The sequence below is a fragment of the Aythya fuligula genome, chromosome 7, assembly GCF_009819795.1.
Source record: "Aythya fuligula isolate bAytFul2 chromosome 7, bAytFul2.pri, whole genome shotgun sequence".
Taxonomy (NCBI): Eukaryota; Metazoa; Chordata; class Aves; order Anseriformes; family Anatidae; genus Aythya; species Aythya fuligula.
The window spans coordinates 24,375,673-24,400,722 of NC_045565.1; the positions used below are offsets into that span (position 1 = coordinate 24,375,673).

The 25,050-nt window shown below is 49.8% G+C and overlaps 2 protein-coding genes across 2 annotated transcripts in view; both read left to right on the forward strand.

Annotated features, from left to right (window-relative positions):
* Positions 1-4: 4 nt before the first annotated feature.
* On the forward strand, positions 5-3,939 carry SFXN2 (sideroflexin 2). The gene is made up of 12 exons (XM_032191439.1): positions 5-21; positions 829-1,010; positions 1,147-1,317; positions 1,414-1,512; positions 1,675-1,750; positions 1,938-2,023; positions 2,340-2,400; positions 2,491-2,557; positions 2,694-2,743; positions 2,815-2,864; positions 3,026-3,073; positions 3,215-3,939. The coding sequence occupies exons 2-12, from the start codon at positions 841-843 to the stop codon at positions 3,312-3,314; spliced, it is 978 nt and encodes a 325-aa protein (XP_032047330.1). The 5' UTR covers positions 5-21; positions 829-840; the 3' UTR covers positions 3,315-3,939.
* Positions 3,940-6,233: 2,294 nt separating this feature from the next.
* The window catches only part of WBP1L (WW domain binding protein 1 like), a 53,244-nt gene continuing 34,427 nt past the window's right edge, over positions 6,234-25,050 (forward strand). Inside the window, exon 1 of the mRNA XM_032191654.1 lies at positions 6,234-6,310. Coding sequence (XP_032047545.1) covers positions 6,248-6,310 — 63 coding nt within the window. The 5' untranslated portion in view covers positions 6,234-6,247. The remainder of the gene's footprint in view (positions 6,311-25,050) is intronic.

Below are 25,050 nucleotides of genomic sequence, written 5' to 3' on the forward strand. Positions count from 1 at the left end.
AGGGGGCTGGGGGCCGCGCAGGTAAAGGTCACGTGGGGGGGGGGAGTGGAGGGGGCGGCGCGGGGGCGCGCACCGCGGGGGCGCGCAGCAATAAAAGGGGGGCTTGGGGGGCAGGAGACCCCTTGGGGGAGGGATGTGCAGAGGGAAGGGGGCGCGCAGCGCGCTCCCGGGAGGCTGGGGGGCTGTAGAGGGGGGGCTGGCAGCGTTTTGGGGAGGTTTGGGGGGTTTTGGGGAGTGTTGGAGGGGGAAAAAGCACAGCGGGGGGTGGTCGGGAGCTCTTGGGGTCGGGGGGGCTCTGCTGGGGGGTGGTGGCAAGGAGGGGGAGCCCATGGTTTGGGGGGGACCCCATAATTTGGGGGGAGCATGATTAGGGAGGACCCCCATGATTGGGGGACTACATGATATGGGAGGGACCCTATAATTGAAGGGGGGCACCCCATGATTGGGGAGGGACCCCGTGATCATGGAGAGGACCCCGTAATTGGGGACCCATAATTTGGGGAGGGACATAATTAGGGAGGACCCCATGATAGGGGGGACCCCCATGACTGGGGGGACCCCATGATTTGGGAGGGACCCTATAATTGAAAGGGGGCACCCCACGATTGGGGAGGGACCCAGTGATTAGGGAGGGGACTGTGTAATTGCGGGGGGACCCCATAAGTGAAGGGGACACCTGCATGGGGGTCATGGCAGTGGCACAGCCGCAGCGCTGCGGGAGGGCACCACCGGGGCTCGGGGCCGCTGAAAGTCCGTCCCTATTGTTAAACATAAACCCGGCGCGGTGTCACGGTGCCACCTTCCCCAGCTGCCTGACCCCGTCCCCAGCTCCGCGCCGAAATGGCCGAAATGCCCGCCGTCCCCCTCGGCTTCGACATCGACGCCCCGCGCTGGGACCAGAGCACGTTCACGGGGCGCCTCCGGCACTTCCTCACCATCACCGACCCGCGCACGGCCCTGGTGCCCGAGCAGGAGCTGGACCGGGCACGGGAGGTGGTGGCGAGCTGCAGGTGAGGGCACCGCGGTGCTGCGGACACCCCCTCCTATGCCAGACCCTAAAAAAACACCCCATAGGGACGCTGTGGGCATCCCATCGGGGATGCTCGGGGTTTTGGGGAGCCTCTTGCCGAGCTCTGGGTTTGGCAGGGCCGGGTTGGTGCCGCCGGGCAGCAGCCGGGAGCAGCTGCTGTACGCCAAGAAGCTCTACGACTCGGCCTTCCACCCCGACAGCGGCGAGAAGATGAACCTCATCGGCAGGATGTCCTTCCAGGTGCCGGGGGGCATGGCCCTCACCGGCTGCATGCTCCAGTTCTACCGGTGAGCCCCCTCCTGCCCCATTTAGGGACCCCCTGGTCCCTATCCTGGGTCATGCTGCGGTGCCTCAGTTTCCTCCCGGCCTCTTTTCCCCCACAGGACGGTGCCGGCCGTGGTTTTCTGGCAGTGGGTGAACCAATCCTTCAACGCCATCGTCAACTACACCAACCGCAACGCCGCCTCCCCCATCTCGCTGGCGTAAGCGTGCCCCCCCCATACCCGTAGGATGCCCCCCCCCCAGAAAAAAAAAAAGGACCCTCGGGGACCGAAGGAGCAGGATTAAAGTGTCAAAGTTGGTGGTTTTTATTATTTTTTTTTTTAATTATTTTTTTTCTCCTTTCTTTGCAAATCTCCATCCAGGCAAATCGGAGTGGCCTACGTCACGGCCACTGGTACGGCCCTGGCCACCGCGGTGGGGCTCAACCTCTACACCAAGGTACGTGGGGATAGGGAAGGGGCCCTCCTCCAAGCCCCCTTCCCATCGAGACCCCCGTCCCAGTGCTCTCCCCAGCACCGGGCGATTTCCCTCGCCCCCAGCCCCAAGAGGTTTGGTGTGGCTGCTCCCTATGGCAGCCCCCGGCCTCATCCTGCCCCCGGTGCTGACGCCGTCCCCTCTCCCGCAGCGAGCCCCCCCTTTGCTCGCCCGCTGGGTCCCGTTCGCAGCCGTGGCCGCCGCCAACTGCGTGAACATCCCGATGATGAGGCAGCAGTGAGTGTGTCCGACCCCGGTGGGTCACCCCCCGTCCCCATATTCAGCACCCCAAGGGGGTGGCTCAGCCGTGACCGAAGCAGGAGGGAGGTCTGGGGGTGAGGGTGGCCCTTTGGGGCTCTGCTGGGAGATGTCTCGGACCCAAAGCCCTTCTGCAGGTGGCCATGGGTTTGCGGTGTCCTGGTGTTGTGTGGGATTTTAGGGGGTGCTCCCTGAGGGTGTGGGGTCCCGGTGACAGCCAGGCCGTGCCCTGAAGGTGGCAGCATCGGCCAGGGGTGGCAGAGCCCCAGGGCCACCCCGCTCCCTGTCCCCTCAGGGAGATCATCAACGGGGTCACGGTGACGGACGAGGACAACAACGAGCTGGGACGCTCCAGGGTGAGCACTGTGGGGCTGTGCGGGGTGGATGGGGTCGGTTTAGGGGTGCAGGCACTGCGGTGGGGCTGAGGAGGCTGCTCTCACTCGCAGAGGGCGGCGGTGAAGGGCATCGCGCAGGTCGTGGTCTCCAGGATCACCATGGCAGCTCCGGGCATGAGTGAGTACGGGATGGGGGCCAGATCCACGCTGTGACCCCAAACCCAGCTGCCCCCAGCACAACCGGTGCTGCTGGGGCTCTGCGGGGTGGCCGGGATCCCTCAGCTCATCCCCTCACCTCTTCTTTTGGCACCTAGTTATCCTGCCCATCATCATGGAGCGGCTGGAGAAGTTCCCCTTCATGCAGGTGAGCCCGTGCTGCTCCTGGGTTGGGGCCACGGCGGCCGGCAGGGCCCTGACCCCACTCTTCCCTTGCAGCGCATCCGGGTTCTCCACGCGCCGCTGCAGGTGCTGCTCTGCGGGGGGTTGTGAGTATCCCAAAAACCCACAAAGTCACCCCGGAAAAAGACTTCCCAATGCTTTCTCTGGTTATTGGGAGTAATGGGGTGTGAGTAACCCCTCCTGGGCTGAGACCCCAACCAGGGGGCTGCAGCCCCCTGCGCTAACCCCCACTCTTCTCTCCCCACAGCCTCGTGTTTATGGTGCCAGCTGCCTGCGCCTTGTTCCCACAGAGATGGTACCTGTCCCACTGCTTTCCCCTTCAGCTCGGGAGCCTTCCGCCTCCCCTCGCTCTCCTCTCCCCATCCCGAGAGGGCCGTGATGGGCACCCCATGAGGGCAGGATGGCGGGTTTCACTCTCTGTCCCCTTCCCTCGCAGCTCCCTCGCCCTGGCTAGCCTGGAGCCGGAGCTGCGGGACAGCATTGTGGCCAAGCACGGGGACAAAGTGCCATACGTCTACTTCAACAAGGGGCTGTGAACGGAGGCTGCTTCGGGAGCTGTCACATCCCTCTGGACCCCAGCCCCACATCCCCTGAGCAGGGCTCGGAGGCATGGTCCGACCCCGTCAGCCCAGCCTGGGGGATGGAGCTGGGGTCGGCTGGTCCAGAGCCTCCCCCCATCTGCTGCCAGCCGTGTCCCCATCAGGGACATCCCTCCTATCTCCCCAAACCGCATTGCTGCCTTAAACCACTGCGGGGGCCTCTTCCCAAGAGCTGGATCCCCCCTCGGCAGGCTGTCAGGGACCTGTCCTCTCTGCACAAGGAGCGGACCAAGTCCCGGGAGCAGTGCTTGGACCATGCCTTCCTCACTCTCAGGTTCAGATTTTATTCACTTTGCGATTGTCACGATCCCAAAGAGAAATAGCTGATTCTTTTTAAGCTCTAATTTTTTGTAATTACCCATTCCTCTGAGCACAAAAGCTGGCTGTTGTCCTGTGTCTCCCTGTCCCCACTGTGGGACCAAGGACCTGGGGAACACTCGATTCTGTTTCCCCCTTGCGCAGGGGGAAGGAGACACAGGGGTCACGAAGCCATCAGGGTCTGAGCTCAGGCTCTGAACAGGCAACGCTGCAACTGACAGAGGGGAGGGTTGGCAAATAAAACATGGTGATTTTTAAAACAGCTGCTGGCTCTGATGCCGGGTGGTCTTTGGGTTCGTGGGTCCCTGAATGGGGCTGGTTCGTGGGGTTGTGCTTGTCTCAAGGGGGAAAGGTGTGGGCCCAGTGGATGGTCTGCCCCCATCCCTCCAGCTGAGTACGCGTGCCACATCCCCAAGGGGACACAAGATCTGGCATTAGCCACTCTGCTCCTGCAGAGAGAGCAGCAGAACCCAAAATACACTTCTGGAAGGGCCAAGCCCTATCCAAAGCAGGTTTGATGCTGCTCAGACTGCAGGGGAGGATAACATCAACACATATAGCAACAGCTAGATGACTGCACAAAAGCTCTAAAATAATAGGGCAGCAAGAGGTGGGGAGATGTGTTCACATTTGTTTATCTGTTGCCCGGTCATTATTAGATCTCTTGTTATTGCACAATTAAAAAAAATAGATAAGCACGTGAAACAAAACAGATGTCACTCCTGTTTGGAGAGGGAAGAAGCCACAAGGAGACGTCTCTGCTGTCTGCCTGGGCTCCTTAATTCAGGTTGCTCTTGCCCTACACCCCAAATGTCTGTGGGCACTTTTGGAAAGGCACACGCAGCAGCTTGGGATGGATTTGGGTTCGAGGTGCCTCTGGCATGCTGAGGAACGCAGCGGTGCTTGTGGAGCAAAGTGCTGCAGCAGGCACCCTCTGAAGAGCTGCTGCTGCCTGCTGAGGCTCTGGCCAGCTCTGCCTCCGTTTTCCCCTGCTGCAACAGGAAAGAAACCTCACTGCCAGGAGTCAGGGCTAGGTTCATCCTTGTTTGTGAAGAGCTGCGGGCGTTAATTAGGCTCCAGCAATGAGTCACACCCAACCCGGGCTTGTCCCATGCTCCCCGCGCTCGCCTCCTTCTCCCTGCCTGTAATTTCAGGGCTGGATGGGAACGGGAATCAAGCTCCCTTAAGAACTGTACGTGGCCGAAATGTCAGTGCTCCAGCTTCAATGAACAGCCAGACCAAAGATGTCTGGGGAGTCGTGAGAGCCTGGGGTCTGCCTTGATGAGCCATCGGTCCCAAAAGCTGGTGAAGGAGAGAGGAGCAAACAGGGTGCGTGTGCGCTGGGTTAGCTCCTGCCAGCCCACGCCAGCCGGGTGAGCAGGGTTAGGTGTGCCCCGAGTATCGCCCTGATTGAAAGATCCCAGGGGTAGGAGATAAGCTGCTAAATTGATTTTTTTTTTTTTTCCCCCCTGTTTTTTCTGAGCGTGTTATCTGAGCATCTGATAAACATCAATCGTGCCAATCCCCTCTGGCGGCTGCCTGGCACGCAGGGAGTGGTGGTGTAGGAAGCCTCCATCGCTGCCCAAGAGCTGTGATCCCCAAAAAGAGACACCCCCATCTCCCTGGCTGCCCCTGTGGGATTCAGGGCTGTGCTGGGACACTGCTGGGACATCTCCTCCTCACACCTCTCTTCTCCCAAGGTGGCTCCTCCAGGGGTCAATAATTGCCAACAGCCCTCACCCCTGCTGCTGGATTTTGGGGGATTTCTGCCCAGCCTTGGCTGGCTCAGCCCCACACACAACGCTTGGGCACTGCTGGAAGGAGGCTTGTAGGGCTGGGGGACGGCTGTGGCTGCCCCACTGAGGTGGCACTGTGGTGAAAAATCTGCCTTGTGCTTCACTACCACATCCTCAGGCCCTGACCTGGGGCTTGTTTGCTGCTGCCTGTGGGTTGTAGCAGCACGTGCCCTGTTTTTGGGGTGCTTCGCCTCCACCCCAGTGCTGCTGGGGCCATGTTAGCCCCCTCCCCACACGCATCGCCTGCTGAAACCCAGGCTCTGCTGGGCTGCTGGGCTTTGGGGCTGTGTGTGTGTGTTACGTGGAGGAGGCCAGACAAGGGCTGGGCACAGCAGGACAGGGTCAGTGGATGGGGACGAGCGCCCCGGGGTGCCAGGGAGCACCTCAGGGTGCCACACTGGGGCGCAGGGCCGAGGCGCAGCCCCCACACCCCTCTCCCTCCAGTTCCGCCACTCACAACATGGCGCCCACCGCACCACCCCCCCTATTCCCTCCCCTGCGCGCCACACTCAAGATGGCAGCTCCCACCCAGCGCTCTGACCCCTCCCCTCATGCCCCCCCTCTGATTGACACCTCCCTTCCCCAATCCCCTCCCGCCTCTCTCTCCTCCCACCCAATCAGCGACCGGCTTGGGCGGGGCGGGGCCGGGGCCGGGAGCGGGGACGGGGGGGGTACCCCCTGCGCTGCCGTCCCGGGCCGCAGTCGGGCGGGGGGAGGCGGGGGGTGGGGGGGATGGCGGGGAGGCTCCGCGCCGCCATGGCCCTGCTGCTCTTCCAGGCCCTGCCCCGGGGGCTGCCGGCCAGCGTGGAGCCCGCACAGGTAAGGGGGGGACACGGCGTGACCGGGGGGGGCGGGCTGGGGGCTGCTGTGCCCCGCACGGTGCCCCCCGGTGAGGGGCAGGGGGCTGGGAGCACCGGGAAGGGGGCTCGGGAGCACCGGGGGGCAGCGCCCGGGGGTGCTGGGGGGCTGCAGGGGGGGGTCGTGGGGCAGGGGGCTGGGGCTTTTTGGTACCCCCTGTACGATAGAGGTTGAGTGTGGTGGACTCTGGTGTGTCGTGGTGGTGCGTTAAGGAGCTGTGAGTTGGGTTTTGTGCTCGTTGAAGGTCTGAGCCGTGGGGTGCTGATCCCTGGAGGGTCCCGGGTGCTGTGGGTTTTGGGGTGTTTAATGTGGCGGGGATGCAGGTAGGGAGCATCCCTTCTGGAAGGAGCCCCCGCAGAAACTTCCTGATGCTTCTGCGGCAGGTGGAGGTGAGGAGCTGGGTGATGGCCACAGATGCCACCACCCCTGCGAGCTTCCTTCTTCGTTTTAGGGTGCTGAACGCAACAGATGGGCTTTAACATCTGGGTGGTGGTGGCGGTGCCATCCCCAATTCCCTTCGGTCGCACTGAGGCTGTGGTTTGGCCATTGCCGCCCTAGGGAGCCAGGTGCAAGACCGTATTTTCCATGTTGGTCTCCACTGCCTCAAACTGGTGGAAGCCTTAGTGCTTGCTTCATTTCATCATCAAGCCGAGGTACAGAAATTAAATGAATATAAGCACGTGGTATTATGGCATCCCAGCTGTGAGCGGTGGCCTAGTGCTAGGGTTGCCTGCAGGAAAGGTGTGAAAGTCTTCGACCCTACACATGCTAATAAAAATACTGTACCTGCTTTGAAGACTGAATGAAAGGAGCTCCCTGCCCCGTACAGCTTATCTACCTTAGTCAAGGGGCCAGGTGGAGGCAAGGAATAGGAGGTAGAAAAGGAAGATGAGAAAAAGCAGGGGGAATGGGAAGCATTCACACAGTAAGCCTGCTTGTGGACTAGTTGCACATATGACTTGTAGGTCCCCTCTCCAATCAGTGCACCAGAAAATAATCCTAAAATAGCCAGCCTTGGGTGGTACGGTGCATGGTGGTGGGGGAGAAGAGCTTTGGCAGCCTGTGTTTTCTGGAGAGCACTTAGACGTGGATGTGCCTTTTCCTCCTTTTCTTTTCGTAGTTTGCCTATATAAAACTCACGCGGTTTATTTTAGCCCTCACTGTAGACTCTGTCTGTCAAAAGGCTGATATTATCTCGCAGCGTGCTACAGATTGACAGCAACCCACTCAAAAAAAAAAAAGACAGCGGTAATGCGGGAGCTGGAAAATGAGCACGTAGGAAAACTTGGTCTGCTTTGGTGTTGCCTCGGAGCGTGATTTCCTTGGAGCTGATGGGCTGGCAGAGATGGGGCAGTGCTGGGCTGCTCTGCACCAAGGGTTCCTGGGTTTTTAGCTGAACCCCTGGCAGCATTTGGCTCTTGCCCTTTGCCCGTGCTGCCTGCTTCCACGCACGTTTCAGACACTCGCTTGCTTCTTCTGGGCAGGGCGTGTTGTTTGGGGTCTGTGCCTCGTCTCCAAATCCTGCCCTGCAGACCTGGTGGGCTAAGGCTGGGAGGTGCTGCAGGAAATGTGTCCTCTAAATAATTCGGGAGGTGGAGCTGTGCCGCCTAGCCGCACTGAACAAACATTCCCGAGAACATGCTGTACTGTGCAAGAGGGTCTGATTTTGCAGGTTAAAATAAGTCCAGGCTGCCTCGGATCTTGAAAGACCTTTCTTTTCATTAAGGCTTGTTTCGGGTGGCGGGCGGAGGAGAGGGAAAATAATTAGCTCAGCACCATCCGGAGTCCAAGTTGAAGCTGTAACTGTGTCCGTGACTGTTCAGTGCAATTGCATTTGTAATGAGAGCACAGAACTCTGTTAACAGACGCTGAAGCACCTCTGTGGAGATTAAGGAAGATATTTTGCAATCGTATAACAAAAATAAAGCCAGGGGAAGTGTCGCAGGAAGAAGGAACCTCTCCGTGTTCATTTATGACTCTGCTTGTGTGGCCTTAACTGCACACCTGAGCTGTGTGCTGTCCTCTCAGCTTGAGGGAGAGGGACAAGAAGAACTGAGTATCTTATAAAAACAAGCCTGATCGATTTTTGTAATGAAAAACTTGTAACATTAATCATTATTCTATTGTAGTATGTCCCTGCAGGGCAGACTAAAGGTTATTTGACTGCCTTGACTGTCTGCCTGCTTCCCACTGCAAGCAGCTTAATTATCACATAGTTTTCTCTACTGTTGTTTTCTCTAAAAACAAGAGATTTAAGTGCATGTTAACTATGTGACAAGTCCGAGGAATCCGTCTGTCTCTAATAAGGTGGTTTTGAGCCAAAAATCTGACGGAAGCGAGCTCTTAAAGGCCCACTTCACCCCAAATTAAAGAGTTTGCTCCCAGTGCTGCGACTCGAGGGATGATTCATTGCTGGTGACGGAGGGGACGGGTCCGAGCTTTGAGGAAGGACTTGGCGTGGCCGTCGCAGTGTTCCTCAGGGCTGTGCTCTCGCTGTCACCACACCTCCGATGGCACCGACATGGGGTTGTCGTGCTTCATCCAAGAGCTTGGCTGCCCTTGGGAGCATCACTTTAGGTAGCCTGTGAGCAGTGGAGGTGCAATCACCCACATCTTAGATTCATCTCTAAATATAAGCCTTTTTTTTTTTGATTAAGGTATAGGTGATTAGTTGCAGCTGCACTTCCACACTTCCTGAAATGCCGTGGGTCCTCCAGGAGGAGAGCTGCTCATATGGCCGTAGGCACGTATATGGTCTGCCATGGTATTTTTGGGATTCTTGGGTTTTGGCTTGCCAATTTCCACAGTTTTGGCAGGAGGCAGCAGAGATCAAAGTACGTCCTGTGCTCTTTTGGAGCAGAACCTCGGGATAACTGTGCGGATGGGATTCAGGACTGCTCGTACCACGATGAGTACACCACCATGAACTCCAGCGTCTCATCTGCAGAGCACGCTTTCCCACTGATTCAAATTCTTCCCCTGGTGAATGGCCCTCACAATGGCACACAGCTCTGTAAGGATTTCTCCTTGCAGCTGTGCAGCAGATGGGAAAAAAAGCCCGGTCTGAAAGTGTCGGGTGCCTCCTGGGTACGAGTGTGGCAATTTTCATCGGGGTGGCTGCAGCGCCTGGGACCTGTAATCGCCACTCTGAGAGTTTCCTCGCCGCCCTCCAAACTCTAATTAACAAAAACCAAACAACCCCTACAGAATAAACCCGGGCGGCTTCTGTGGAGCTGTGCTGAGCTGTGGGGGAACTCGGAAAGTTTTGTCTGCCAGGGGATTTTTCCAGCCTCCCGGCGAGGCAGGGCTGGGCCGGGTCACCCCGCCTGGTTAGCGGCAGCGTCCAGCAGATGGCATCCCCTGGGCTCCAAGGGATGCTGTCCTCAGCGGTTGCTGCTCTTCTCTACTAAACCATCGTGATGTTGAAGGTGACTTCTGTCTCTCTGTGTCTGCGCTGTGCCCTTTGGTTGTGGCTCTGCCTCTGCAAACCTGTCCTGGCCAAGCGCATCCCGGAGTTCCTCTAACCTGCACTGCACTGTTTTACAGGGCACAGGGCAAGAATTTGCCCTTTCTGCCTAGCTGCATGAGAATCTCCTCAATTTTTTAATGCATTTAGCTGGTGACCTTATGGCTGGACACGTTCCCGTCCTGCCTTTGTCTCGGTGGGTTCGCTAATCCAAAATGTCTGGGCAAACTGCTCCTGACGGGGTTGTGGCCCTGGTTTTGCAGCACAGGAGAAAGGACACGACGTGTTAGGGACATCCCAAAAGCAGTCCTTGAGTCAGGGCTGGTGACAGACAATCTCAGCAGGACCATCAGTCACAGCAGGGCAGAGATGCTCGCTGCAGATGTCCTGATGGCAAGGTTTTGGTCCTTGCTTCTGAGCTGGAAGGAATTGAGCACGGAGCGTTGGATGGTGCCTCTGGACGACTTCATGGAGAGGACACAGATCCTTCCATCCCCCTCTTGTTTTGCAATGCCTTGTGAAGCCGTCACAGAGCACCGTGCAGGACCTGCACAGAGAGAGGGGAGATTTTATTTTGTGTAGAGGCAGCTTGGGGTGTTGCTTGTTTGCAGAAGCAAACTTCACATTATCAGAAAAGGATTCTCCCTTCTTTCCTCTTTAATCTTTGGCATAACTATGAGGTGGAAGATTATTGCTCCTAGTGGTGTTGGGTTTTTATTTTGTCTCTAGTTCTGGTGTGCAGACAGTGATAGGAATTTCAGAGGCAACTCAAGAGCAGAGATCAATTTTATTTTTTTGCAATCTGGGAGGGATCATGATCCAAAGCAAAAATTGAGCCTTGGCTTTACTCGAGGCTAGGGGAGCCTGTCAAAATACCGATTTGCCAAAGTCCTGTTGTGGGGTGGCGAGTGACTTTACCCACAAAAACAGTGGGTTCTGATGCAAAGACAAGTTCACAGAAGGAGGTCATGTATCTGCCTCCCTATTAATTAATTTTGAAGCCATTGTCCAACTTCAGCCGAATTTGACAGAGACCTCAAAGAAGCCCAAGATTTCAAGGCAACTTCTGAAAACAGGTAGACTTGAAGAAGTCTTAAGAAAACAGGGAGTCATCACTGAGTGACAAGCTACCCTTGCCAGCTTATTAAGCACTAGGAAATTTGGGAACTGGTGATTGACTGGCTTGATACATGCTTTAGCTTCTGGAAAAGCTTCAGTCGGCGCTCACAGTTGGCTAGGCTGCAAAGTCAATCAGCCTTGTGGAACAACCTGACAGGAGGTCGGCTTTATGGAGCTCCAGTGGTTACAGAACTGCTTTAATTTTTCTTTTTTTTGTCTCCTGCTGGCTGAACAGCAAATTGAAGGGGGAAGAGGATGATAAGCCGTAGAGACAGTTATGAGGAGTGTGTTTTGCCAGGAATCTCGCCAGCTGTCTTGAGCTTTCCCTATGTGAGAGGTGTCGAGCATTGCCTGTTGGAAGCAGGAGGAAACTCAGACATTAATGCCATGCCAGAAGATGTTTCAGAGGCTTTTTAATAAGCAGAACTGATTTGTGCTTTTCACCTGTGTCCTGACTCTTTGTAGTAAGCTCTTATTTGTTAATGCCACGCTGGTAGTTGAATGAAAAATCAACTTTTACCCTATGTGGGATCCCAGGTGGCCAGCGATGGCCAACAGGCAGCCACAGGAGCTGCACGTCTTCTGCCTCCAGCAGAAATTCAGGCTGTTATCTTGCATAAAAGGGTCTTGGGGACAGTATTTGCACTGTCTGGGGGCAGCAAATCAGTCCCAGCTGGCTGAAATAGGAATTGGGAGCGACCAGTGTGGTATGCCTGGCATCATCCCCAGGGGAAGGGCTGGAAGGGTTGGTGGGCATTATATGGGGATATTGTAGAGACTGGGCAAAACTTTTAAGACTGCAGTATCTTCAAGGCCATGGCACTGAGCTGCTTTCATCCCTTCCTGTGGGTCAATCGCTGTGATCACATGGCGAAAGCTACCAAAAGTGCCCCCCCCTTCTTGCGGGGAGGGAAGTCTTTTCTTCAGATACAAGCAGAAGGACCTTTGCTCTGTGCTTGGAAAACATTTAATGCAGCTACCTGGCTGTGTGTGAAGGTTATGACTCATGTCTGGGTCTCGGTGTGATGAATTGGTCCTTTTGTCGCCCGTTGTCTCCTCGGTTGGGTCGCCGACCGCTTTGCAAACAGCGAAGGCTGAAGAGGAGGAGGAGGAGGGTTGCGTGTGCACTGTGTTGTCTTCAAATTACCTTGTCATTTTGACTTCTGTCTTTGTAGCAGAAGCAAACTTCGCAAACAGCTTTCATTTGACTCTCCAGCCTCCTGTGATCTGAAGCTCCGATAAAACAGGCTTGCAGACATCTGTCACTGCTGAATGTCTCCGTTTACTGACACTTAGCACTTGGACTCAGACAAAGCCTGTCTTAAATTGCAGTGTCAAAAACAAGAGTTATCTCCTAATTTATTTCTCCCTTTTTTTTTTTTTTTTGGCTGTATTGACTTTTTTTTTTTCTGTCTCATTGCTCTGTTCCTCTTTTGTAGGGAAAAGGAGCATCCCCTAGGAATCTTTTACATCTCATCTGCTTGATTATTAAATCTCTCATGTTTATGGCTTGTTATTTTACAGATTTTCTTGCTGTCGTGCCCTGTTGTTGTATCTCTGTCCTTCCCAGGTCTTCCCAGAGTATGTGATTGTATTAAACCATCGGAGAATGGTTAGGCTGTGGAAATAAGTGGGGAGTTTTCTTCTCCTCCGACCTGTTCTGTGCCCTTGTGTCCCTTTACTGCGAAGTCCAAAGACCGTCCTTGCATTAAAAGATGACTTCAGGGAAGTCTGGAATGATTTTGCTCCTCATAGTTTCATTGCTCTTTGTAGGAAACCGTAAGCTCTAGTGGCATTTTACAAGTTGGGACAGACTCTTAAATGAATGACCCTAAATTTTGTTTGTGAGAGCTCTTCTTATCACTAGCTCTTCTCTCGCACAGGCACTGCCTGCCAACAGTTCTTCTCAAGGCACTTCCCTTTCCTGCAGGACAGGGTGCAAGGTAAAGCTTGTTTATACTTCTAACTAACATCTTCAATGAAAGAAATAGGCTTTAATAATACCACTTTTCCCCAGTTCAACCCATTAACTTGTTCACTTAAGGGTCTTACACTGTTTGCCATCTTTTTCCTGCCCCAACAGCAGGCATTTTGCATGTTTGCTGGTGGGGAGAGCTCTTGACAATGAAGTATATTGATGGTTTAGTGGGAAGGGGGAAGATGAGGGGAAAAATAGATTTATTACTATTTTTTTAAGGAAATGCCTTGGGTTTAGTTGCTGGCAGGGTTTTTTTTGATGGTGAATTTTAAAATATTATCAAAAATAGTGATTTTTAAAAGCCACGGTGTGCCTCTGTGTCCTTTCTTTGGTACCCTGCTGTTTTTTGCAAGAACTCTTCAACTCTGACCCTGGCGTATCATTTGATATTAAGCAAACAATTTCATATTTTTCATCTTAATGCCATCATTTTAGATGGTGAATGTACTATGAGCTGCAGGGTTTTTTTTGTGTGTGTGTCAAAATACGAGGAAATTGTGTGTTACCTGGTGTATAAATAGTGCACAGTTTTCCTCTTCAGCTGGAGGCCTAGATGGGGAGTCTTCAGGTTTAAATTATTAATTGGTAACCAAGAAACTCCTGGTTTTCTTCTGCAAGGTTTCGGTCTAGAGGTTTTCAATAGCCTCGAGTAGTATGGTCAAACTTTACCTAATTGTTCAGACACGGTTTTATGGTTCTTGGCTTCTGCCCTGCTTGAGTGGGGCCTGTTCTTCCATTTGTCTGGAAGGCATTACTGTAAATAATCAACGTGCGAAGACACAACGAGGGTCAAGCTTTTTGTGCACCTCACAAATGGCACGTGCTGTGCTTGCCGCAGCACAGAGAACGACTATTCCAAGCAAAAGCTTTTCTTTGCAATTCCTGGTTAATTGGGTCCGCGGTCTGAATTTGATGTGTTGTGTTCCCCCTTGGAGGCAGCAGCACGCAGGAAGGCCGACTGGAGAGCAAAGCAGCAGGTTCAGTGAGCAGAGCTGTGAAAGGAGAGCTTGCTGCAGGACTGACACAGACTGTTTTATGGTGCATTTCGGCTCGAAAAATCCTCGGATGCTCGGAACAGGGCAGTTTCTTTTCTAGCCCCATGAACCACAAAGCAGGCAGGCAGAGCGGCTTCCAAATGCCCCTGAGATGTGGACGTCAGCACGCGGGCTTGCCTTGCTTTCTTTGGCAGCAAGGAATTTGACTGCCCAGCAACCCGGCTGCTGGGAAGGCTCAGACATCTGCTTCACGTTCTGCAGAGGATGGGTTGCGTTTCATAATGCCCAACCTTTCTTTGAAGAGTAAGACGATCTGCTGCACTTAAGGAGGATGCTTTATTTGCGCACCAGAAAGAAAGTTCTCCGTGTCCGAACAAGCACTGCTTGCCATTTCACATTGCTCCTTTCACTTAGGTGATGAAACGAACCTCCTAGGTTGATTTCCTAGCTCTTTAGGGCTAACGTGCCTCCATCCTCACGTGCTTGGGCTTTTGGATCACCCTCCTGTCCTTCTGAAGAGAGCGAGCAGGGCAATGCTGCCTGGGTGGTGGGTGTTCCTCCTTGCATTCATTGCTCTCATCAAAGTGAGAGGTGGTGCTGTGTGTGTCAATAACACCTTTGATCCTCTTATTTAAATTAGATAGTGGGTGTCCCGCAGAAGAGACCTCTTTCAAGTGCCTTGCAAGGTTACGCTGCTGCGTGATGCTTAAAACAAAAAGTTCAGAAAAGCAAATTGGACTGGAGACTGAGCAAGTTTCCCAAGTACAGCTCTCCATGTTGTAGTCGACAGCAAACATGATTTATTCTCAGCTGATTGACCTCGTGTGGACTTGTGCCTGTGTAAGTAGCAGCTGAAATCAGTGGTCTGAGCACTAATCTGCAAGCTGCAGACAGTAGGGTATTATTTGGTGAGAATGCTCTACAAGTCTCTTGTTGCAGCATTTTCATTCAAAAGGTCACTTCCGTGAGTTCGTGTGCAGCTGAATTTAATGTTCTTTCTCAGCAAGGCCGGCCGCATCGGGGAGTGCGTAATTATAATAAATGCAACTTTGTTCTCAGCTGAAAAAATCCATCTGAAATAAATTTTTCCAGACCTTCCAAGAAACGCTTCTAGTAAGATAAATAAAAGCAATTCTTGCTGATTTCACATTCATTCAGCAGGAATGCTGGTGGGTGTAGGGTGCCTCCACTTAAGTCACTCATCACAGTGCCTTCTGGGCTCTGTCAACTCGTGTATTCAATAGCTGGCTATGGGGAGCGTTTGCAAATCGCATTTCTTGAAACCAATTAAAACCGAGTTGATTATTTCTTACTTGGTTTCAACTCGGGTTATTACTTTGAGTAAAATTGTTCTCGACAGCAAACACAAAGTTCAGGTAGGCTCTCAACTTGAAACAACTTTAAACAGTGCTTTGATAGGTGCATCTGTTTTAGGGACATGCACGTATTTATACAAGCTTTTGTGGCTTTTTTTTTCCTGGTTGGCACTGCTGTGTAGGCAGAGTAGATTTGTTTTCTTCTGTCTTCTGTTTCGCAACACTGGAAATACAAAAGTCTCTGCCTAAACAGAAAGAAAGCTAAGAGGACTTTTTTTTTTTTGAACTTCTAAGCAAGTACTTACACAAAAAAAATCCGCTCTTTGCTTTCATCTTTCAGGAGACTGTGTGTGAAATGCCCTAACTTCCTTTTCTTTCAATTTTTTGACCAAGTGTAGGGAAGAGTCTCTGCCCTTTGATATCAGGATCCTGCAGCTGGTGAAGGCAGAATTCCTGTAGTTTCTCTGTGTCTGTGTGCAGGTCTGCTTACCTTTGAGTTTTTTTTAGGGTGGTCCTCAAGTGCTCCCAGTCTTTTCCACTCATACGCCTTGCTTGAAACTGCTACGACCTTGGATTTTGGGAACTACCTGGTATTATTGTATGGTTTCTCATTGCTGCAAGGTCACCCTTCTGTGGGGCTCTGCTGGAATCTGCCAGGCTGCAAAGGAGAAAAGACTGGCGTGGAAATGTCAATGATAAATGGGAGATAACGCGGCCATTCTGCTCTCACCATGAATTTGAACAGCATGAGGACCTGCGTGTGAGCTGTGGCACCTCGGATATTTTCCTGTTTCCTTCCCCTTTTGGTGAGAGGGATCTCACTGAGGCCTTTCTAAAGGAAAAAGGAGCCTGATGTCTGGGCAGAAAGTGGGGGAGCTTGCTGAAACCCGACCACTCAGGCTCCATTAAATGCAAGTGATAGTCCTGGGAGGAGGGGAGGAGGCACTTCTGCTTCCATTCATGGTCTGCGTGCTAGGTTAGATACCCATCTCTCAAAGACCTGATACCTCCTCAAGCCCTGGTGGGTTTCCAGTGACACTGGAGAATGATCAAAGGGAGAATATGCCCTCTGTCAGCAGACTGTCGGCTGGTACCGTATGGCCACGTTCCATATCGACCAGGAGCAGATTTCATCAACACTTAGATCATGACAGTCTGCCTTTTATTTTTTCTTTCTTTTTCTTTGTTTTCTCACGGCATTATTTTCTCTCCTTGCTTGTCTTTGTTCCTTCCCCTGCCTTCCTTTTCCTGATGCAAGTCTTTGTGTTCTTTTAATTTTGACTTCTGAAATAATCAGGAATTGAGTACTTGGTACTTGCTGATGAAGCTTCTCTGGCAGTGAGCTCCTTCAAACAAATGGTTGTTTTAGGATCTCATGTTTTAGGATCTCTTCCTGACCCTATGTGCAAACATGGTTTATTTTTTAAAGATTGTCATGAGCTAGGAAATCAGCTCATCCTAAAATGAAAATATATTCTTTGAAACCTGAATTTCATGCAGGCTGTGTAAACTTGTGATTTGTGTTAGGTCTGGTCTTTGGAAAATATCCAGCATTGTTGTCCAGGATGTTAGTGTGCGAGAAACATGGGGAGCTTCTGAAAGTCACGGTGACTGTGTCTCCTTGGAGGATTGCCTCAGAAATCCCAACTTCTGCATTACTGCCATTGCTTTATAGGGTGCTAGCAAAGATGGTCACTTGAGCAGTTGCAGCATTTTTGGATGCATGTATCTGTATGACGTTATCACCTGTGGGAAGAAGATTGCTGTACTTCCCAGATAGCTTCCAAAACTCACCCTCTGTCCCTGCATGTGGTGTGTGTGCCACCGCTCTGATCTACGAAGCACAGGCAAGTCACACAGGCTTTTTGCTAGGGGTCCATGCCCTTGAATTCCTGGAGGAGGCAGTAGGGTTGTTCGCTGGCAGCCTCTCTCCTTGCCAAGCATCCGTGCAGGGCTGATGTGTGAGGTTTTAGCCTGACCTGGTCCTTATCCTCATCCTCTGAAGGTTTCCTGTGAGAGATCCTTAGTCTTATTCTCTTCATCATCCCTGAGAACAGTTGTTTAAAAGTTGCTCAAGATTTTCAGCAGGATCTCGGGACGACTGCTAGTTCCTCCAGCCCCTTGTTTTGTTTTAGAGTTTCTAATCCCATTTTCTATGACTAACTTCAATTGCGTGGTTTCCACAGCCAGGATTAGGGTTTACTGCCATAGGTACGTCATTCTGCCTTTGAAGCTGCTTGCTCATGCTTTCCTTGGCAAGCTCTGGCAGACGTGCTCAGCAACAGCAGAGATCGTATCTGTTCTGAAGGGTTAATCGAGAGAGTGTTTATGAAACCAGGTTCCTTACCCTTAAAGGCTTTGCTGTGATCTTTTTTGATGCTTTCGGAAGATTTATGGCTTCTGTCTTTGTAATTTATGTTACGTTTTTCTTTCTTTTTTAAAAAAACCTTTTAATTATACGTATGGTGTTGTTAAAATTAACAATGATAAGCAGCTTTTCTGGGCAAACCCCAAATTGCGTGCCTCTTGGGTACAAACCGAGAACGTGACCGTCTTCACATGGATGGCCAAGGGCTTTTGGCTGGTGTGTCTGGGGTGGGTGAACGGGCGAGCGTAGGGCATTTGAAGTACATCTGTAGCTTATAAACAAAGCCAGCAAAGGACTCGCATCCCCCAGGCAGGCAGAGAGCCGTACAGATGCTTTTTCTCGAGAGGCTTTTTGTAGTAATGGTCGCACTTGTGGCTGAGTTTACTCACGTGTGCGGGGAGCGGGGTGGGTGGCTATTCAGGGGAGTATTATTTTTCCATCAGGGAGATTGAAGATACCGCTATTGATCGGGAAATTTATTTGTGTGGAGGCTCTCCAATGAAATGGAGCACCTGTGCACGTGCAGCACTTTAAAAATGTTAAGCAGGATGTTCCCTCTGATGGGAAGCGTTGATTGTGCTTTCGGGCTGTCTGCCTCTCCAGCAGATGCACCGTGGTGAAATTTCTTTGCAACCTAATAAAATACCACAGGATGTTTCACCTCGAGAGGAAACTTGATGGCTGCTTTCAGCCAGTGCCTCTGTGAAACCAGGTGAGAAACACGTGCGTGCCTCGCCGGGAGCTGCACCCACCTCTGCTGGCACAGCTCCAGGATGCTGGTGTTCCTGGGTTAAAAAATAAATAAATAAAGAGCCAGAGTGGTTCTGGCAGGATAGATGCTAGATGTCAAGCTCTGGGTGTCTGGTACGATGCAGTTGACGGACAGATGGTGCCAATATTAGTTTTTAATCGTTGACTCCAAGTGGGGTTGTTTGTGCATTTTGATCCAAAACGTGCCTTGATTTTTTTGGTGCGTTGCTAAAGACAAGAGGGATGCCTTTCTTGGACTTTTTTTCTGTCTACTTCTGTCTAGTAATGAAAGCTGAGCTTTGTGAGTTGTGACTTCTGGCACAAAGTTGTGTGCTTGTCTACACGCAGTACAAGGATCTTCAAGAAACTCATGGGAATCTGGTGACCGTTCTTTGCATTTTGTTGCTTTTTGGAGTTGCACAAATCTAGAAGCTCGTATTTCAGAAGATCTCATTTATCTAACATTTTTATCCCCAGGAAGTATCATCTCCTGGGATTTAAGTATTTGCTGATGCAAATCTCTGTGATCACAGGACTGTTAAAGAACTATCGAGTGTCACATCATTAGGTCACCGGTTCAAATCTAGTCCAGAGTGGTAATGGATATTTTTATACCCCGACACCTTTCATCAAGGCTTATGCGTAGTTGCTTAAACTAAAAACAATGTTTGCTACTCAGAATTAAGGGTTCAAGTGGAAAGTGAAGACTAGAAGCAGATTTTTCTATAGCAAAAGTTCCTGTTGGACTTTTATATATGGCTGTATGTGGTTGTAAATCTGCGTGTGGTTCCAAGTGATTTAGCAGAAATAAAAGTAGCGTCTTCCCAGAGGAGTGTGTGGCTCAGTGCATAGGGTGCAAAGTAGAAAGGAGACTTCATTTGGCAGAAAAAAGTATGCATTAGTCAAGTCTGGTATTGTTGGTGTGCTTTTCTATGACTTCTGAATTGCGACAGCCTTTGAAGAAAACAGGAAGAAACCGATCTTGGAGAGAGAGATGATTTGATGTTGAAATGCAGGGAGAGCATTTGGGATGGTAACAAATAGTTCTGGACAAAGGACTTTTCAAATTCTTCAGGGCAGCTGCTCTTCACCAAAAAAAAAAAGGTTGGTTGTTTGCTTGGGTTTTTCCTTGTTTCCTCCAGAATTCACATCAAAATCTTTGTATGAAATTTCATATTTAAATCTTGCCTTTAATGTCTGGTTTCTAGTCAGGGGATGCAGGCTTCAGTTTAGGGTGAAATTTAATGCTTATAACTCACTGGACTGTACATTCTCCTGACTGCAGGGCCTGAGACAGTTCAGTCGCATGGGCCCTCACAGCTTTGCAGTTCGTCCTCATTGATTCCTTTCTCCAAGGTTGGCCAGTCCTTGCAATTTCTTTGGGATGTGTTGGGATATAGACACCCTCGTGAATCCCTGCAGTCAGGGGCCTGACCTCTTGTATGCTGGGACCTGCTTGCAGCCACCTCATACTTCCCAACCTTTTCCTGAACGTTTCCTGAACGCTCTCTGGCTTGTTTCAGGGACCAGGTTGGCAGCATATCAGGAGTCAGTAGCTGGAGTCCTTCAGGAAAGAAGTTGAAGATGCTGCAGTATGACTTCTGGTGTCCCGGTTGTTAGAATCTGTTAGCAGAGAATTGAAGATGCGAAGAAAAGAGATGTTAAAGCCGGTACAAGCGCTCTCTTTCTTTGTCCTCCTAAGTTGAGAAATTGGGATCCGAGTTGGCTTCCCGTGCATCCGCTGCCGTGGGAAATCCCTGGTGACTTTCCTCAGTGCTTGGAGGTACAAAAAGTATTTATGAGGCATGGAGACAGGAGGAAAAAAAAAAAACAACAATAAAAAAAATACCACCTGAGTTATCACTGTGGCATTTTTTGACTGAGATTTCTGTGCTGTCTTTTAAATATATTTTTATATCTGTGTACTCTGCAAGGGATGGGGAGGGAGATGTCAGTCTTTGTTCATGTGGAGTTCTGAGTGCCTGGAAATTTGGGAGACATTACGAGGTCATTTATTTTCACTCCTGATGCCACTTATTGCTACCATCTCCCTGGCTATTTTGGAGACAAGTGGGATTATATTTATTATTTCCCACTTAAAATGTTCTGTTCCCATCAAGTATCTGAGAAGCCTTGAGCTTTCTGCCTCTTTTAAATGCTGATTTGCTTAATAAATGCAGTGTTAAGGTTCTGGCTTAGCAAAGGAATACCACTAAACAACTCCTGTCTATATTTTAAGTCTCTATTTTTTGGCCTGTAGCTGTGATTACAACCCAAAACAGTGCACGGCTAGAAATCTTCCTAAATTATTATCCATCTTTTTTTTTGCTGGAGACTGAAAATGGAGAGCTGCTGAAGTACAAAGGAAACTTTTTCTGAGTCATGGCAAGATTGGCAGGTTGCAAGGGAAAATATAAATCTGGTGTTTACCATAGTTAACAATGAAATCCTCCCTTTACAGAAAGTTATTAGGGTGAGTTATACTTCCAGTCTCCTTGCTGTTGTGGAGTAAAAAAAAAAAAAAAAAAAAAAAGTTATCTTGATTTTTATTTTTGTAACTATTATTATGATTTTTTTCTGATCCTTGGCCTAGAATGGGGATAAATTAAAGGAAGTTGCCCAGTTTTCTCTGCTAATTGCCTGAAGATTGGCCCTGAAAATACAGTTGTCATCTACAATTACTAGTTTTCACAAATGGGATGATGACTTTATCTGTTTTCCCTCACTATGGACCAATCATTAAACCTTGCAGTGTCCAATTCTGAAACCTGTGATCTTTTACTTAGGTATGAATCCTGGTACTTTTTAATACGTATGCAGACACTGAACTAACATGAAAAAACATGTCCGGTCGTTTGCACAGCGTAAAATAATAGATACTATCTTCAGATGTTAATGACTCTGCCTCTGTGTCTGATATGATAAATGCTATTCTTATTCTGCTGATGGAAAACAAAAGGAACAGAAAATAGCGAGACTTTGCCAAACGCAAAGTTCAGAGCAATTTGGAGATGGACCACAAGTTGTTTGGAGTCTTGATTGTGTGTTACATGAAGGCCATCATTTGTCTTACAGGAAAAAATGGCTAATGTTAAAAAATGCTGTCTGTCTTTTTGAAAACAGATGAAATAGCTTGCAGAAGGACGTGTCTGTCAACAGGAAGTGACCGTAACTTAGGAGGCATGCAGGCCTCAAGCACAACCGAAGGAGGCTGCAGAGAACAAAGAACCTCTTTCCTCTCGCTTCTCAGGCCGTATGTAGGACCAGAGGACACCTTCTCTCATTAGGGTTGAGCAGCATTTTCGCCCCCCTTTGGTGTGAGTGCAGTGTCTTAATACACGTCTTGGTGCCAGGCTTTCACGACACAGACTGGGGGTCACGTCAAGCCAAGCTGCAAGGTGTCACCAGCCCACCACCATGGCTTTTTCACTCCTGGTATCAAAGGAATATTTAGATATTAGTAAGACTTGAAATAGGTTAAATAAAACATGAGAATTTCAAGCTGGCCCTGAGTCGGTTTCTGTCATGCTGTGAGATTTGCTCTCGTCCATGAGGTGAAGGACTTTTTGAGATTGCATTGATCAAGATAGTCTCCTGGGTGTGTTTCTCATCCAAGGGGAAAAGTGAGGTCAGTAGGAATGAATGTTGTGCTGCAGCTCAGACTGGAAAAGAGATACTTTGGTGTCCTGGGAAGAATGTGTCTCTAACTCCTGCTTTGGGGCATTGTCTAACGTGGTAGTCTTAATGTTATGTAGCAGGTGACGTTCTTGTCTTCCTTGTTAGACTGCCCGATCTGTTCAGGTGAAGGCCAGTTCTGTGCTTTGTCCCCTGCTCATTTCTCTGGGACGTGATCCTTTCTCTTGCCCCACTTTGTGCTCTTCAGCATTGCCTGCTGCCTCCTCCCAGCTCGAAATTCCCTGCCATGTTGCTCCTTGTAGATGTGGCCGGAGGTTTTACCCCTCAGAAAGCTGGAGGCTCGGTTTCAGGTCACCTCCACGAGTTTCCTGGATGTGATGCACAGCATGGGAGCCGTTTGGAAATTGGGCTTTCAAATATTCAGACGTTGTGGTGGGAATGAAGGCAACCAGAAAGGCAGCAGACTGGAAAATCCCTTCTGTACACTGTGTCTGCCAGCAGACCTAGTGGGATAAAACTGAGATGCTCTCTTAACCCAGCTTTTCCACTTTTTTGGCTTAGGTCTGCTTGTTTGTTCAGTGGGTGAAGAGCATTTTGTGTCTCTGAACATGCGGAGAAGTGGGAAGGCTAAATATACCACTCTTAAAAGCTCAGAGAAGCTAATATTGGCATTCTCACCATTTCCCACATCTTCTGTACTGATTCAGTGACATCCCTTGTAAATTGATGGCAAAACATACGACTTTTCTTTTTTTGTCTTGCTTCTCTCCACGGTTTAACCTTTCTTATGAAGCGCCTCTCTGATCAAAGGCTATTAGCAAAATCTTTATTTCCTTGGTTTTACAAATTTGGCTACAAAATTCTCAAGTTGAGACTTGGCAAACCCCGCTGTGGTATGCAAACAGTGGGGATGGGAGAAGGGAAATCACTTGGCTGTTGAAAAACTACATATGGGAAAGTCACGTGGCACTTTGTGCTTTATTTATAATTCTGCAAAGGCCTCTTCTAATTTGAAAGAGTAGAAAAGACCAAATAGCGGCTTCTGGAAAGCAAACAGCTTGATTTTTTCCATGAGTATTTTTAACACAAGTATTGACTTCACAGATTGTAACACTTTCCTTCTTAAATATATATTTTTTAAGCTGTCGGGATGTGTAACTGGCTAAACTAACATTGAGACAAAAACCTTAACTCCTGCAGCTCCTTGCTTTTTAAATTCCAATTGTGAAGCCATAAGAGATGGTTTATTTTCCTTCAGCTTATAAATATGGAGCTTCCAGAAAGGTGCCTTGATTTATAAGTGTACCCAGTGGGAGCCATATGAATTTTGCTTTTGTATTTTTTTTTTGTGAAGGATTAAAGTGTTTCTTTCAAAATTTGTTTTCCAGGTAAATGCTGGGTTTAATGGTTAAGGAACTTTTAAGACCTGAAGCTGCATTTTTTTTTTTTTTTCAGCTTTGGCTGTACCTGTGAACAAACGTTTCCAAATACTAGTCCTTGGAAATAACTCTATGAGTTAAAAATGCAACCTTGGGTTTTATACCGGCTTGATTCTGGGCAGTGTTTTACTGATACCGGTGTGAGATAACTGTGTTATGTGAAACTGCTTGAGCAAAACAAATGGGAGAGTGGTGGCAGTGGGCTGCCTGAGAGGCTCTGCTGCTCTGCTCGAATTGCTGAATGCAGCTAACTCGTGGTAGGACGGCATTTGAGGCCACATTTTGGAGTCATTAGGTTATAAACAGTCCACAAAATATTTTAAATGCTTCATGGTAATATTCCTCTGAAGCTTAAGATTCCCTGGGGAGAAATGAGAAGCACACTAAAAACATTTTCAGTTCAAGAGGCTTATCCACCACTTCCTAGATCACTGAAGCCCAACTGTCTCATGAAGAAATTCTTACAAAAACAAGTTTTGATGCAGTTCTCAGTGTATAAGTGTGTGTGTGGGGGGGGAAATACATTGGGTTATGCTCTTTAATTGTCAGATTTTCATATTTTGCTGGCTATAAAAGTCGATTAAGGTTCAGAAAATCTTTCTGACTCCAATTTGGTACATTTACACGCATCTTCATTTTCAGTAATGCTTTTGAATCTTGTGCTGCGTTGGTGAAAGACATGGCAAAAGCATTCAGATCTTGACAGAATGTCTGAACCTGTGTCACTGAAAGGTGTCCTTTCATTTCTGTTTCCTGGTAAGACTTCTTTTAAGGAGGGGTGTAATAAATATTGACCTGTCTTGAAGAGACTAGGGTCTCTAAGAGAGATGTAATTTTTTTTTTGTGTGATTTTTTTTTTTTTCCTGAGAATAAATCTTCTGTGAAAAAGTGGCTGATTTGTGCCAGGCACAATCTGTATAAAAACTAGGACTGTGGGGACTGTCTTGTGAAAATGGTCCTGTCATTAGCTGGCATTAGCATCTCCTGCCTTCACCAAATGCTTGGCATCTGTAGTGGCCCATCAACAGTTCCTGTGCTTGTGCAGTTAATCCATCTAGGGCATGCCCTGAAATAAAACAAAACCTATAAACCACCAGCTTGTCCTTCAGAAAGGAATCTTATTTCAGATTGCCCTGTTAATTTGCAGAATACCGGGATTTATGGAGCTGGCAGGATGGCTCTGGCAGAGTTATCACACTTAAAGATCTGGGCTCTCTGTCAAACCCTTGCCTTAAGCTGGCATAGCTCATACCTGAGGATGCGACTCACAAGGGACATCTGTGTGCATCCAGTTTCCTTCCAGCAGATCCGGATGAGAGAGAGAGAAGAAGTGGAGGACCTGCGTGAGAATCGGGTGAGAGCTGCTGGAAGCAGCGCCAGGACTTGCAAACCAGCTGCAATTTGTGGACTGCAGGAGCTACTGATGCATCTTCCTGCTCCTGGGGAGTTGAGGAAGGAGCACTTGCCATGCATTCGCTGAGTTTTCAGAGGTTCTTATCCCTTCGAGCAGTTTGAGAGCTCGTTGCAGACAATTTGGCAGCAGTGCTCTAGACTAATGAGGAAGCAGCAGGGTTGCACTTCCTCCAGCCTGCCTTGAAAGAAGAAGTGCAGAGGGGCTGAGCGTTCAGAGCTGT